Below are 13,442 nucleotides of genomic sequence, written 5' to 3'. Positions count from 1 at the left end.
CTTACAGTTTTTCGCTTCCTTGAGTGATCTATATCATCGCACTCAACTTTGTCATCTCAACCAAAAATCAACTGATGTATTATTGTGAGTTTTCAGATAAAGTACTTACCCTTAAAAAAAAAGGTTCTCAGATTACATATGTCATGAAACTCACTTAAAGATGCTCATATCAGTAGTTGTGGAATTCAGAAACTCAGACTGAAAATTCCCAGAATGCTTTTATTGTATGAATATATGCTTTTGATATTTACTGGAGATGATGGTGGCTGAAGAAGCATTAAAAGTGTTCCAGGGACCAGAGAACCAGAATCATAATGAAAATTATGGACCACTGGTGGACCATGGAAGAATCAATGTGGTGAGTTTGATCATGTTAAGAACAGATACTGTGGCATTCCCTTGTTCTTTAAGGGATGCTTACGCTGTTCTAGTAAACTGGTCCTCACAGAGATTACATTTAGGTTGTGTACAACTTCATAGTAGTTACATTCAATACAAAGAGACTGCCCTCAATGGGTAGTTTGAATAGCAAATGTGGGTATGTAAGCAAAATGTCATAGTTTCGATACTTGTTGGATCCAGGGTTTTTACTAGCTTAGTTATAGGCTGGTCACTGAGTCCGAAGATTTTGCTTATTTGGTGTGTTTAAGATATGGAATCTTACTCCAAGTTTAACTCTTATCTTTCAACAAATGGAGTTGAATGTACACACAAACCTTTTAGGATACTTCCATATTAAAGTGAGATTGCTAATGAGAGTAAGCAAGTCATTATATCAATTATAAAGCAAAACATACTAACATTATTAGCTGTTCATGATAATATTCAATTCAAATCAATGGTATGACAGAAGTTTCCTACTTCACTGTTCCATCTGAGAATTTGCATGCTTATCTGTTCATCAGCTGTCTCTGACCTCCAAAATTAAATAACTTTTAAAGCAAGAGCTCTCATGGCATTCATTATATATTTTGAAGGTGGTTGTTGTATTGTATTAAATGTTTCTTCAATTTCAGGAAAATAATTTTATAATCCGTGATCCAATATCCAAATAAGGGAGAAGAAGAAAACAGTCACATTTATTTATTTTGCCTGTCCATTTATTTTTAGGTGTTATTGAAGGCCAGTAGAACTTTATTTTTTTGTGGACAAATGTCCTTCAAAGTCCTTGAAGGGTCCGTCCAAATCTCTCCTAGTGAACTAATGGTCTGTTCATAATTAAATATAAAATTTAAATTACATTTAATTAAAAATCAAATTTACCCTAGTGGCACACATGACCGTTTTAATTTTATAGGGTATCGATTCGTGTAATATATAACTAAATGAAAATGTGGCAAATAAATTTTATTTGAAACAAGGCAAAACTATGAGGAACATCATGATAGAAGGCTAAATCTAAGAGGATCTGAGATTTTTTTCCCTTCTTTCTAAAGTTAAGTATGGTTGGTGTGGAAAATCTTAAGCATGCAAACTTGGTTTCAACACACCAATAAAAGTTTCCAACATCATGATAATTTGGTATAAGATTATTCAAATCTTTTGACTTGATTCTCTAGACCCAAATGTTATGCAACAATTGGCGGAAATAATCATTTTAGACTACAATCATCATGCTCAACATACTCAATTGTCTTCCAAAAGTGCCTGCGACCACTTCATTTATAAGATATGGCACAAAGGGATGCGAAGGTCCTAACTTGATTAATGGACAGGAGTCTTGCTCCTGGAAGAGCGGGCAGAGGAACAGGGTAATGCCCCAGACTAGTTTGGGCTTAACCATGAAAACTGATTTAGGATTTCTTTAAGAAATAATATTCTTAGTAAGATTTATCTTAAAGATGAGAATTTTAGTGTGTGTGTATATATATAAAAAATATGTTTTAAATAAGTCAGGATAAATTCTTTTGCACTCTTGCATATCTTAATCTCTAATACCATATTAAGATGCTACTTATCATTTAAGGTCTAACAGACCTGAGAAAGTATAGATAAAGTTAATCTTAAATTGACCTCTTACTGATCTGTTAACATTCTCGAACCTACAATACCCCCATGAATTACAATCCGTGGTGTCAGGATTATTTTTTACTACTTGTTTCTCTAAGTGGGGTGCTGGAGATTCCCACTTCAGGATCAAGCAAAAATATTAATCCAAACAGAAGTAACAGCTCCTGGAAGACAAAAAGAGGAAACATCCTAACATTGATTTCCTTGGCATTTTTTTCCCTAGAAACAGTAAATGAGTAAAATAACCACCCTGGAGAAAAAGCCTGGAAATTTTGTCCAGGGTAGATGGTCCCGGTACTCGATACAAGTTTCAAAAGCCCAAATGACTATTTCCTACCTAAGTTTTAATATAAAGATAAATATATATTTGTAAGATTTAAAAAACTCAAATACTCATTTATAAATTAATTTTTGTTAAAATTTTTAATTAGGATAAAAAATAAAATCGTTATTTTAATAAAAATATTAAAAAAACTCAAAACTCCAACAACCTCTCCCTCTGTCGGCCATTGCTTTTCTTTGGCACTCAAGCTACCTTCCAACAACCTAGTCGACATTGACTGTTTTTCCTCAGTTGCGCAATAGAGCCGAAAACCTGGAGATCTCTTCGTTTTGTTTTGTCTCAATGAAGAGACGAAGGGATCTGGATTTGGCTCTCCAGATCTCTTCATCTTGACAAAGAGATCTTTGGGTTTTCGGCTTCATCACACGACGAAGGAGGAACGATTGATGTTGGCTTAGTTGTCAAAGGATAGTTCGAGCGTTGGAGAGAAACAACGGTTGACAGAGGAAAACAATGAATATATATATATATATATATATATATATATATATATATATATATATATATATATATATATATATATATATATATATATATATATAATAATTTATTAAAATAATAATTTTACCTTTAATCAAAATTAAAAATTTTAATAAAAATTAATTTATAAATAAATATTTAAGTTTTTTAAACTTTACAAACGTGTATTTAACTTTACACTTAAAAGTTTTTTGATGGGAAATATTCCTTGGGTCGTTTCAAAACTTCTCTCCAGGATTTTAATATAATAGTTTTTCAGAAACTTTATAGGATTTTAATATCAAATTGGGAAATATTCCTTGGGTCCAATTTGATAAAATTTTGTGCTATTTTTATCTCTTGTTTGTTTGTGCTATGTTTATCCTGAGTGGATAAGGAATAGAATACCTAGTCGAAAAGTGTGAAATATTAAGTTTGAAGTAGGTCGTTGGTTGGTGGGTTGTTGGATTTAGAATTTTTATCTAACGATAATATATCAAAATCATATTTTTAACTTATTGATACAATATAATAATTGTAAAGTTAATCACTAGATCGTAGTTTTTATTTATTTAGTGTGATTAATTTAAATTTGACTAAATAAAAAAATAATTTTCAATTAAACACATAAAATTAGAGTTAATCAATTCAGATTCAAATTGTTCAACTCCGCACTACTCTCTAATGGATCATATGTTATTAAAATCTCATTTTCATATAAAAGTAGTAATGGGATTCTCTCTTTTCAGTGCATCTTTGAAGTTGAAACTCTTTTTAATTTTTTCTAAATAAAAAATTTAACAAAACAATTTAATAAATCACTTTCCAATTCAAGAATAAGAATAAGAGTATAATTCTTGGATCAATATTAAAACCTCTACTCTAGTCTATTTTAAGCATCGGATGCTTCATCAATAATAAAAAAAAAAAAGGAAAAAAAATAGCCATGAAAAATGCTTAAATTTTTTAGTTTTATAGAATATAAAAAACCAAAAAAACAAAACAAAACAAAATTGGATTGCTCGAGGTTTTTTCTTTCAACAATTCATATTTCAACCCAAAATTCCAATTGTTCTTCCTAATAATAACTTGGCAAAATAAAAATATTTAATTTATCAAGTCAAATTGTATAGATAATTTAATAAATTTTATTTATATATAAAATATTGTTGGTATATTAATTCAAAATTTATGATTAAAATAAAACTATATATACAAATCAATTCTATAAATTTATTTATACAAACTTATATGACAACTTATAATTAGGTGTATAATTATTTATTATTTATTTTAGGCCAAACGACTTATTTCCAGCTAAAGTATATTGTTTTTTTAAGTTCTCATCCCTTTAACTTTAAAAGTCTCACTTATCCGCTTATAGATAATTAAGTCTATTAGTTTTAAGAGTAAGATCGTTATTTCATATGTAATATTAAAAATAAATTTAAATTTTCTTTTCTTTTCTTTTCTTTTCTTTTTCCTTTAAACCTTAAAAACTAACTATATCCCTCATATGCTAAATTTTAAAAAACGATATTTCCCCCTTTAGGGTTTAGTTTTCAAACTCTGGCGTCATCTCTGACATCATTGCTGGTGACTTTTCCCTCCGGCAATCTCTCTTCTCTCACTTAGACCTCTGCTCAATATTTATTGAAATCAAAAAGACGCTCGTCTTCCTAGAAGAAGACAAACATCTTCCTGACTTTCAATCTATATTGACTAGAGGTCCAGATGAGAGGAGAGAGATGTAATACCCTCATGTACATTTCATGGGTATTTATGTCTTTTGATCATGTTTTGAGATATTTCTAGTTTTAAATTCTTATATATATATATATATATATATATATATATATATATATATATATATATATATATATATATATAAAGAGAGAAAAGTAAAAAAAAAGCAACATTTTAAGCTTTTTTCCATCTTCTCCTGTCTCTTATAGAATAAGGCAGTTTTCTTCCTTTTTTTACTGTGTTTTTGAAGAAAAGTTGGTGATTTGAAAGGGTTTGAAAGAAAAGAAGAGGAAGTACTTTGGAAGCCTTAGTAACCAAAAGATCTCTTTCTTTTCTCTTTACCTATGTTTATATATATTGGATGCATATTATATGAATATGTTAGTATGTTTTGATGTTGATTTAAGGTGGTTTTGGTGATAAGAGAAGGAAGACAAAGATGAGGGAGCCAACTTAGCAAAAATTGGCTTAAAACAAGGTAAAAGGTATTATCCTTGATGTGTTTCATGTTTTATGTTTTTGGTTCTTTGACTCTATGTTATAAATGATGATTTTGAAATTGAGAAATATTGTTTTGCCATTTGGGGTATCTTTGTGTGTGATTTTGTTCATGGTAGAGAGTTGATAATATTTATAGTTTTGCCACTGATTTCGTCTCACGTTTTGGCTGGCTTACTAATGAATCATAAGTGATATTATAGCTTGTTGGAAAGCTCTTTAAATCCTATTTTCAATGATATATAGCTTGTATGAATTAGAGACCGTTTGGACTGTTAAATGGCATGAACAAAAAAACTGTCTTACCAAATAAACAGTGAGGACAGTTTGCCACTGAATTCATCCTACGTTTTGGTTGTCTTATCTGATGAATCATGAGTGCTATTATAGCTTGTTGGAAAGCTCTTTGAATCCTATTTCCAATTATATATAGTTTATATGAATTAGAAATCGTTTGGACTGTTAAATATTGTATGAACTAAAAAGATTGTTTCACCTAAATAAACAGGAAATATAGGTTTTTACCACTAATTTTATCTCACGTTTTGACTACCTTATCTAATAAATCATGAGTGCTCTTATATATTGTTGGAAAGCTCTTTGAATTCTCTTTTCAACGGTATATAGCTTGTATGAATTAGAGACCGTTTAGACTATTAAATTGTATAAAAAAGAAGGCTACCCTATCAAATAAACAGTTTTATAAACAATATTTCACAGTTTTTGGAAAGAAAGAAAAGGAGGAGAAAAAGGAGAGGAAGAAAGAAAGAAAGGAAAGGAAAGGAAAGGAAAGAAATGAGAGAAAAAGAAAAGCAAAAAAATGAAGAAAATGAATTTGGGGCTCAAGATTTAGGGATCGTCTCAAGAGTATGGTTTAGTGAGTTATAAATAGATTTAGATGGAAGCAAGATTAGTAAGATATAAGACACGCATGCATGCTATAAACTATAAGGGGACACTTTACACTACACCGCCCGTAGTAGGGCACATCCGTAGTAAGACCGTTCGTAGTAGGACATAGACCTCTAGTAGGGTCCTCTCACAATAGGACCCCCTCGCAGTAGAGCATGCTCTTAGTAGAGCTCAATTCAGATTTAGAAATGGTGTAGTGAGAGAAAGGAAGAGAGTTCGAGCTTAGAAAAGTGTCAAATCTCTATAGTCAGCTTTCAAAAAGTATCAAATAGACACTAGATGAGACAAAATATGACCTAAATAGTAAAGAATGAACTAGATTATCCTTTAGATTTCTTATGAAGATTATGATGTGAGATTGAGTCCCAAGAGTGAGTTAGAACAAGAAATGAGATAGTTTACTTAATTCTTTCCTCTTATTGAGTGTTCTTATCTCTCACTTTTCTTTTATGATTGCAGGTACAGGTGATCGTGGTAGCTGGGAGGCAGGGTCAGGTCAACGAAGATAGATCCGGTTAGAGCAGATTATCTCTAGTTTATATTACATATATATAGTCACATGTTCTTGTTAACTTTTGACCTTTTTGAGATGATTATACAGTTGTATATGATTACTCCATGTTTTCAAATGCTTTCAGATGAGTTTTCATATGAGATATATACATCTTTTGGTTACTTCCAGATTTTCAGTTTTCTTAGAATAATTTTTAAATACTTTCAATAATAAATTGAGTTCAAAATAGTTTTTTTTTTTTAAAGAAAGAAAAATAGACACTCCGGATATTAATTCGTAACATTTCTCCTTTGATTGATAGTACTTGTAGGGAAGCATGTTACAAGAGATCATCAGAGGGAGAAGAAGAGTTCAACAAAGAAGTTGTTGGCGATGGTGTCAAAGTTTGAAAACTAAACCCTAGAGGGCATAAGGATGAAATAATTAGTTTTTAGAGTTTAAAAGGAAAATAAAATAAAATTTTAAGGAGTTAAAACTTCATTAACTTTAACTATCTATAAACGAGTGAATGAGATTTTTAAGAGATAAGGACTTAAAAAAATAACATACTTTGGATGATAATAAATCTTTTAATTTTTATTTTACTTTAAAATCATTTAATCAGATGTTAATAAATTTATTCATTTTGTTTGAACATATATATATATATATACAAGAGTTAATAAACTATTAACTATGGTTAACTTAACCATGGTTAAAAGAAACTTGAACATCTCAAACTCTTCCTCTCTTAGAAAAAAAATAATAGAAAAAAAATGAAAAAAAAAAAAAACAGTAACAATAATAAGAGCATGTGACATCCTAGAAAGTCTTAGTCTCTTAAAACTCGCATAAAAACAAAACAAAAACTGTAACTCAGAGAAGCTCTCAACTCAACCATGTCCGACGAGGAGCACCACTTTGAATCAAAGGCTGATGCTGGAGCCTCCAAAACTTTTCCTCAACAAGCTGGAACCATCCGCAAGAATGGATATATTGTCATCAAGAACCGTCCTTGCAAGGTCTATCCTTTTTTCCCCTTTTTTTTTTTGCAATTTTTTTGGCTGTGATTTTGGTTTCTTAGTCTTTTTTATCGGTTTTCATCCTTTTTTTCTCAGATCTTTGATTTTTTTTTAATGATGAATGTTTATTTTTCATTTTTAGGCAAAATTTTCCCAGTAATGTTTAAAACTTTGAATGATTATTGTGTTGATTTGATGCAATTCTGAGATTTGCTTGGTTGGTTTGTGTTATGAATTAGAATTTATCAGAAAGGCCTTTGTGTGTGAAAAAAAAAAATTATGTAATTAAACTAAACAAATAGATGTTTTTGTTTTTTTAATTTTAGTGGCCGTAATTGAAGCTTAATGGGACTCCTAGCTCTTATAAAAGTCCAAACTTTGTGATTTGGTTGTGTTGTTTTCAAGCATGAGGGCTCATGCAATGCACAAGTTTGACTTTTTTTTTTTTTTTTGGCTTTATTGGTTATTAGTTCATTGTTGAACTGCTTTTGTAATTAGTTTGCTGTATCTTTTTTCTGTGGTAAATCACTAAATCTTTGTGAGAGACTGTAGTAATGGGTATAAATTGGTTTTGTTGTCATGATTATTTTTTGAGGGGAAAAGGATAAGTCTTTTTAAAAAAAAAAAAAAAACTATGATCTGGGAGGGAGATCCATGTCATGAATTGACTGTATTCCACATCGACATAGGTGAACAAGTAGATTAGTTTGTTCGAGAGTATCTTGTCAAAGGAACTCAGCAAAAGACCTTTTAACTTTAGGACTACAAATACTAGGGGTAGAGGATGATAATAGAGAGACATCTATATTATATGAGTTGTGTATCGTAAGCTGTTTATTTATCATTTTCTCCTTTTGCCTATGATTCAGGTGGTTGAAGTTTCCACTTCAAAGACCGGAAAACATGGACATGCAAAGTGCCACTTTGTAGGAATCGATATCTTTACTGGGAAGAAGCTTGAAGATATTGTTCCTTCATCCCACAACTGTGATGTAATGTTAATCCTTTTTCTTCTGTTTCTTTTTTCTGTCATTTTTTCTTTTATTTTCCACAGAACTCAATTTATTGGTATGTCTTTTATTAATCTTTATGACTGTTTTCACAGGTTCCTCATGTTAATCGAACTGACTATCAGCTGATTGATATCTCTGAAGATGGTTTTGTAAGTTATTCTATTAAACAATACCAAATTATGGCTGCGGGAATAAACTGTTTGTGTTGATTGAAGAACTTGACAAGTTCTTTCTGTTTTAATTATAGAAGTTTGGACCTTCCTCCTTTATCCTTCACCAAATCATATTTATTTGCTTTCCTATTATAATACCCTTTTCAACTTTATACAAATAATAATCCAATCCAATACCTAACAGGGAAGAACCAATACATCCGGGAACTAACCAATACATCCAGGAAGAAACAGGGATATTTAACTCTCATTTTCATCACTGTGAAATGCATAGGGGAAAATCCATTCTATGTACACTTACTTATCCATGATATGAAGGAAGATATGAATCTCCATGGAGAAGCAGCTCAAGAAAAAATTCCATTGGGATTGTAAAAGCCAAAATTTGTTTATGCCAATTTTGGTCAAATCTTTGCACTAACATAATTTATAATTTCAAAATGAAGACAGTGCCCGACCATTAACCTTTCTCTGCATTCTGCCAAACTTTTTGGTTCACTAATTGAGTTGAGTGCTTTATAGGTGAGTCTTCTCACTGAAAATGGGAGCACCAAGGATGATTTAAGGCTTCCCACTGATGAAAACCTGCTTACCCAGGTATTTTGAGCATGTTTTATATATGTGAGTTCTTGTCTATTGTCTTTCCATTTATAATTCATTTTTACTTTTTCTCCCCTTTTGTAGATTAAAGATGGGTTTGCCGAAGGAAAGGACCTCGTGGTGTCTGTTATGTCTGCAATGGGAGAGGAGCAGATCTGTGCCCTTAAGGACATTGGTCCGAAGTAAGAATATTAAATATGATGCTATGGTATTAGCTGTAGCTGATTGTAAAAGAACTCTTCATATGTTGTGAACATGGAGATTATCTACTATCCATGAGTACAACAAACTTCTATTAAGATAGTACAGGTTTGTGATAAACAAAATGGAAAGAGAATAGGCGTTGCCAATCTCATGATGAACAATGTTTATGCTGACAACATGGTGGGTTTATATATAGTATTCTATTCTATTACACCCTTTGCTTGTTTGAGTTTTGTGCATCAATTTGAGGCTTTTGGCATATCTTTTGTTTCCCTTCTATTTTATACACATTTCGTGGCTCTCAATTTTGATGTATATCATTAGGATAGCTTGTCTAATGATTACCCAAATTCTCTAAGGGTTAACCTGAACTAAAAATATGATTTGAAAGGTGAATTTTTAAGGGGATTTGTAATGTCAGTGAGGGATCCTGTGGATTGGAGTGACCTGTTGGAGTGCAGGTACGACTTGTATATCATTAGGAGATTTGTAGTCTAGTCAAACAAGGTGAGTACGACTTGTGGATGACCTGTTGGAGTGTAGGTACAACTTGTGGACATGCGATTAGCAAGTACATAAATCAAGTATTTGTCAATTAAGATTTATATATAGAAGTAATATTAAAGTGAATGTAAAGAGAGAATATGTGTTGCAAAGTTAAGTGAGTTAAGTTTAAGAGCTTAGACAAAGAGAAACAAAGAAATCTTTTATTCATCTATGCTGAAATTTTTTAGATGGTTTGCCCATGACTCTCCTCATACTAGGTTTTTCATGTAATACTTGTGTTCGTATGTTGAGTATTTGTGCATTTTTGTTGTTTGTTTTAACAGGATACCTTTTCAATAGGAACAACCTGGTGGCTTTGCAGGTTAATAAAAAACGGAATGTTTTTGCTTGAATTTGCCGGTGTTTAGTTGCACCAAATCATCTTTTTCAAGCATGATGAACTTGGAAAATGACAGTCCAATATTTCATTGAGACAACATCCATTTATACCTCTTATTTCGCCATAAGATCAAACTTTATAAAACTTGCAAAGAGGGCCTCGCAGAATCTGTTTCAAGAAATTAATTTGTATTCTTTAGTGGCACATGATACACTTATAAAACAGAAAAGAAAGAATCATTATAACATTATTCATATACTATGAATGAGGATCTTTGCTCACTGAGGAACTTCCATAGATGTAGCAAGCAAATCCCCAGAAGGTAATAATTAGTGAAAGGATCTTGAAGCTGCTCATGGGATCGTGTAACAGTATAACTGCGGCAATGCCAGTGATAGGCACTCTTACTGCATTCAGAACACCAGCCATCACAGTGGAAGCCAAGAAAAGAACAGCAGTGCCTCCCAATATCCCTAACTGGAAAGTGACTGCACCCCATATGAGAACCTGGTAATATGCACTGGCACCACCCTTGAAAGTTTTGGCCTCGGCCTTCATTCCCTGAAAATCTTTGGTCACAACCATTCCTATGGTTGTAAACACAAAGGCAAACAAAGAAACCATGACTTGTTGCTCCAATACAACATGAAAGGACCTTCTGCTTAATAACTTCACAAACACTAGCTCAGAAAGAGCGAAGATGAGCCCGTGGAGTGCTGATCCCAGGATATCCCAGAAGAATCCCATGATGTATTGTTTATTAGTCACATAGCTGTATCTATCAGAATTTGAATCCAATGCAATTATGGTCATAGCAGCAGTAATTATCACAAGAGAATTTATCATTGAAGCGTTGAGTTTATTGTTCACGATAGCATATCCAAATAGCGCAGAAAAAACTAGGGATGATGATGCTATAAGAGCAGCAGTTGATGCCGGCAGGTAGGCGTACGCGTATGCATACAAGAGGTTATCAGCAGCACTCAAGAAACCCAGAACAATGTAAGAAAGAGTGAGTTTCAAGTCCAGAGGAGTGGGATAAGTTTTGAGAAAGAAACATGTAGGCAGTAAGATTAAAGCAGTCAAAGGCCATCCAGCAACTGCCACCCAAGAAATGACCCACTTGCTTGTGCCGCCATTATCGAAATAGACTCGAGACAGAAGGCTTGAAGCAGGAAATGCAACAAGCATTGCTGCACTGCTCAATGCCAAAAGAATCCAGTGAGATGTTGGCTTTCTTTTGTATGCTTCCCAAGCCATAGTCTTTGAGTTGGCAATTCTGTCCCATAATGAAACAGAAGGCTCTGCCTCTGGCAATCCCTCCTCCATTCTGTCGACTAATATTAATCAATAATCATGAAATCACAATCAAGAACAATAAACAATAACAGAAGAAGAACAATCTAGCAATTGAAACCGAACCTTGAAGTAGTATATTCAAACAACAGAGTGATATTTTAAATTAGTGTTGTGGTCTCATATAAAACCTTCAGAACATATTACTGATATCAAACTTCCATGGATACCAGCTAATTATGGAGAAATCGCCATCGGACAAGCTCAAGATAAACTGAGAGCAAACTGGGAGGAGAAATATCAATAAAATCATCTAACAAATACTGTAAGTTGACCTTTTATCAGCCTCAGACTCAAATCTTCAAGATCAACTCAGCCAACCAGATACACAATCAAATTTCTAACAGAAACACAAATTCATTTCCTGAGACAATACAAAAAGGCATAGCTGAAAAAAAGAACATGAACTCTTCCCGGATTCTGAAACTGCAACCATGTTAGATTTCTCAACCACTGTAAACCCTCCATAAACTCTAAATAAAACCAATGACTTTCTAGCTGTAAGTCAACACAAGCCAATACTTCCACCCATATTTCACACAACATGGGTTATTAATTAAAATAACAATAATTAAGTATGACTAAATCAGTATGGTTAATAAATTGCAAATTGACAGTGATAAGTATAAAAAATTTAACTCTAAACCATTATTGGTGACTACCCAGCTAAAAAAATTATACAAAACCTTCAAAATTTTGTCTCTAGTATTTTCTTAGCAACCAAGCAGAACCCATGATTTTGCTTTAAACAAATCAAACTTTAAGCTAAAGGCACGATCTTGATGACAACCCAATTAGCCAGACGCATAAATCAAATCAAATTTTCATTTTTTCTTCTTTTCTAACTCAGCGAAACAAAAAAGTCAAGAGTTTCAGACGTAAGACACAAACTTAAAAGGTCTGAATTTACCTGAAAAGTTGGAAAACTAACCAGCTTCAAGCAGAGGTTGCCTCATGATGAGACCAGCAAAGCAATGCAACAAAGATAAGAGGGTCACCTACACTACACACCAGAAATGTGGATAGTGGAAATTGAAGTCAGCTTCACGTATGTCGCCGTGTTTTGCTGACCATGGAAATTTGGAGTACAGTTTTTACCGTGCCATTTTAACAATTTGTGTTTTTATTTTTCATATGGCTATCTGGCTTAGCTACCGACAGACAGCACAGTATGTATTCATATGAACTAATTGTTTTTAGAATTGAGAAATTTTTTTAGCATCGAATAATTCAAGACATGCATGAATCAGTGTCACATAAATCTGAAAATTATAAATGTTCCATGACGCACACACAATCCGAGCCGTACATTTTCATTTGTGCCCTTCAAAAACAAAACTCAAAGGCCAGCATCCAAGCTGTGTTTTTAAATGCTTACGAATACTGTTAGCACAGAGGAGCTTCGAATTCCGTTATGGTGTTACCGAATTTAGGAAATGATAGCTCATGGAGGAGGACCTTGACTCTTACTCAAAATTTGCGTCAAAAACAGGCTGAAATTTAAACTTTTGCAAAAACCACAGTTTTGACCATTTTGTCTTCCGAATAAGGGATAACACCTGGTGGGTTTTAAGGCTTTTTCCGAAGGGATATACAAATGAAGCACTGACACACTTGGCTTTATTAATGAAGAGATCAGGATACTATTCCCACCTTTTTAACATATACAAATACATTGATGCATGCAAGTGATAAATAGTAAAGAACAATATTACAAAGAAATATAT

The 13,442-nt window shown here is 32.5% G+C and overlaps 2 protein-coding genes across 4 annotated transcripts; one reads left to right on the top strand and one right to left on the bottom strand.

The window, feature by feature from the left end:
* Positions 1-7,282: 7,282 nt before the first annotated feature.
* On the top strand, positions 7,283-9,684 carry LOC123195000 (eukaryotic translation initiation factor 5A). The gene is made up of 5 exons (XM_044608546.1): positions 7,283-7,483; positions 8,353-8,475; positions 8,589-8,645; positions 9,192-9,266; positions 9,354-9,684. The coding sequence occupies exons 1-5, from the start codon at positions 7,361-7,363 to the stop codon at positions 9,453-9,455; spliced, it is 480 nt and encodes a 159-aa protein (XP_044464481.1). The 5' UTR covers positions 7,283-7,360; the 3' UTR covers positions 9,456-9,684.
* Positions 9,685-10,475: 791 nt separating this feature from the next.
* On the bottom strand, positions 10,476-12,807 carry LOC123194998 (probable purine permease 5). Of its 3 annotated transcripts, XM_044608543.1 has the most exons (3): positions 12,626-12,806; positions 11,782-11,940; positions 10,476-11,689 (listed from the first exon to the last, which is right to left on the bottom strand). In XM_044608543.1, the coding sequence occupies exon 3, from the start codon at positions 11,686-11,688 to the stop codon at positions 10,618-10,620; it is 1,071 nt and encodes a 356-aa protein (XP_044464478.1). In that variant the 5' UTR covers position 11,689; positions 11,782-11,940; positions 12,626-12,806; the 3' UTR covers positions 10,476-10,617. The 3 variants fall into 3 exon arrangements, with proteins under 3 accessions (XP_044464478.1, XP_044464479.1, XP_044464480.1); XM_044608544.1 differs by lacking the exon at positions 11,782-11,940 and having other exon boundaries at positions 12,626-12,807; XM_044608545.1 differs by lacking the exon at positions 12,626-12,806 and having other exon boundaries at positions 10,476-11,696; positions 11,782-12,609.
* Positions 12,808-13,442: the final 635 nt, after the last annotated feature.

Source organism: Mangifera indica, chromosome 13 (genome assembly GCF_011075055.1).
Source record: "Mangifera indica cultivar Alphonso chromosome 13, CATAS_Mindica_2.1, whole genome shotgun sequence".
Lineage (NCBI taxonomy): Eukaryota > Viridiplantae > Streptophyta > Magnoliopsida > Sapindales > Anacardiaceae > Mangifera > Mangifera indica.
Note: the sequence above shows the minus strand (reverse complement) of the source record. Positions and strands in the feature narration are given on the sequence as shown.

Bases quoted from the DNA above. Each gene is read 5' to 3' on its own strand.
- LOC123194998 (XM_044608544.1), bottom strand. From the start codon at position 11,688: ATGGAGGAGGGATTGCCAGAGGCAGAGCCTTCTGTTTCATTATGGGAC.
- LOC123195000 (XM_044608546.1), top strand. From the start codon at position 7,361: ATGTCCGACGAGGAGCACCACTTTGAATCAAAGGCTGATGCTGGAGCC. The intron at 8,476-8,588 runs GTAATGTTAATC...CTGTTTTCACAG, and splicing joins CTTCATCCCACAACTGTGAT to GTTCCTCATGTTAATCGAAC. The intron at 9,267-9,353 runs GTATTTTGAGCA...CCCCTTTTGTAG, and splicing joins ATGAAAACCTGCTTACCCAG to ATTAAAGATGGGTTTGCCGA.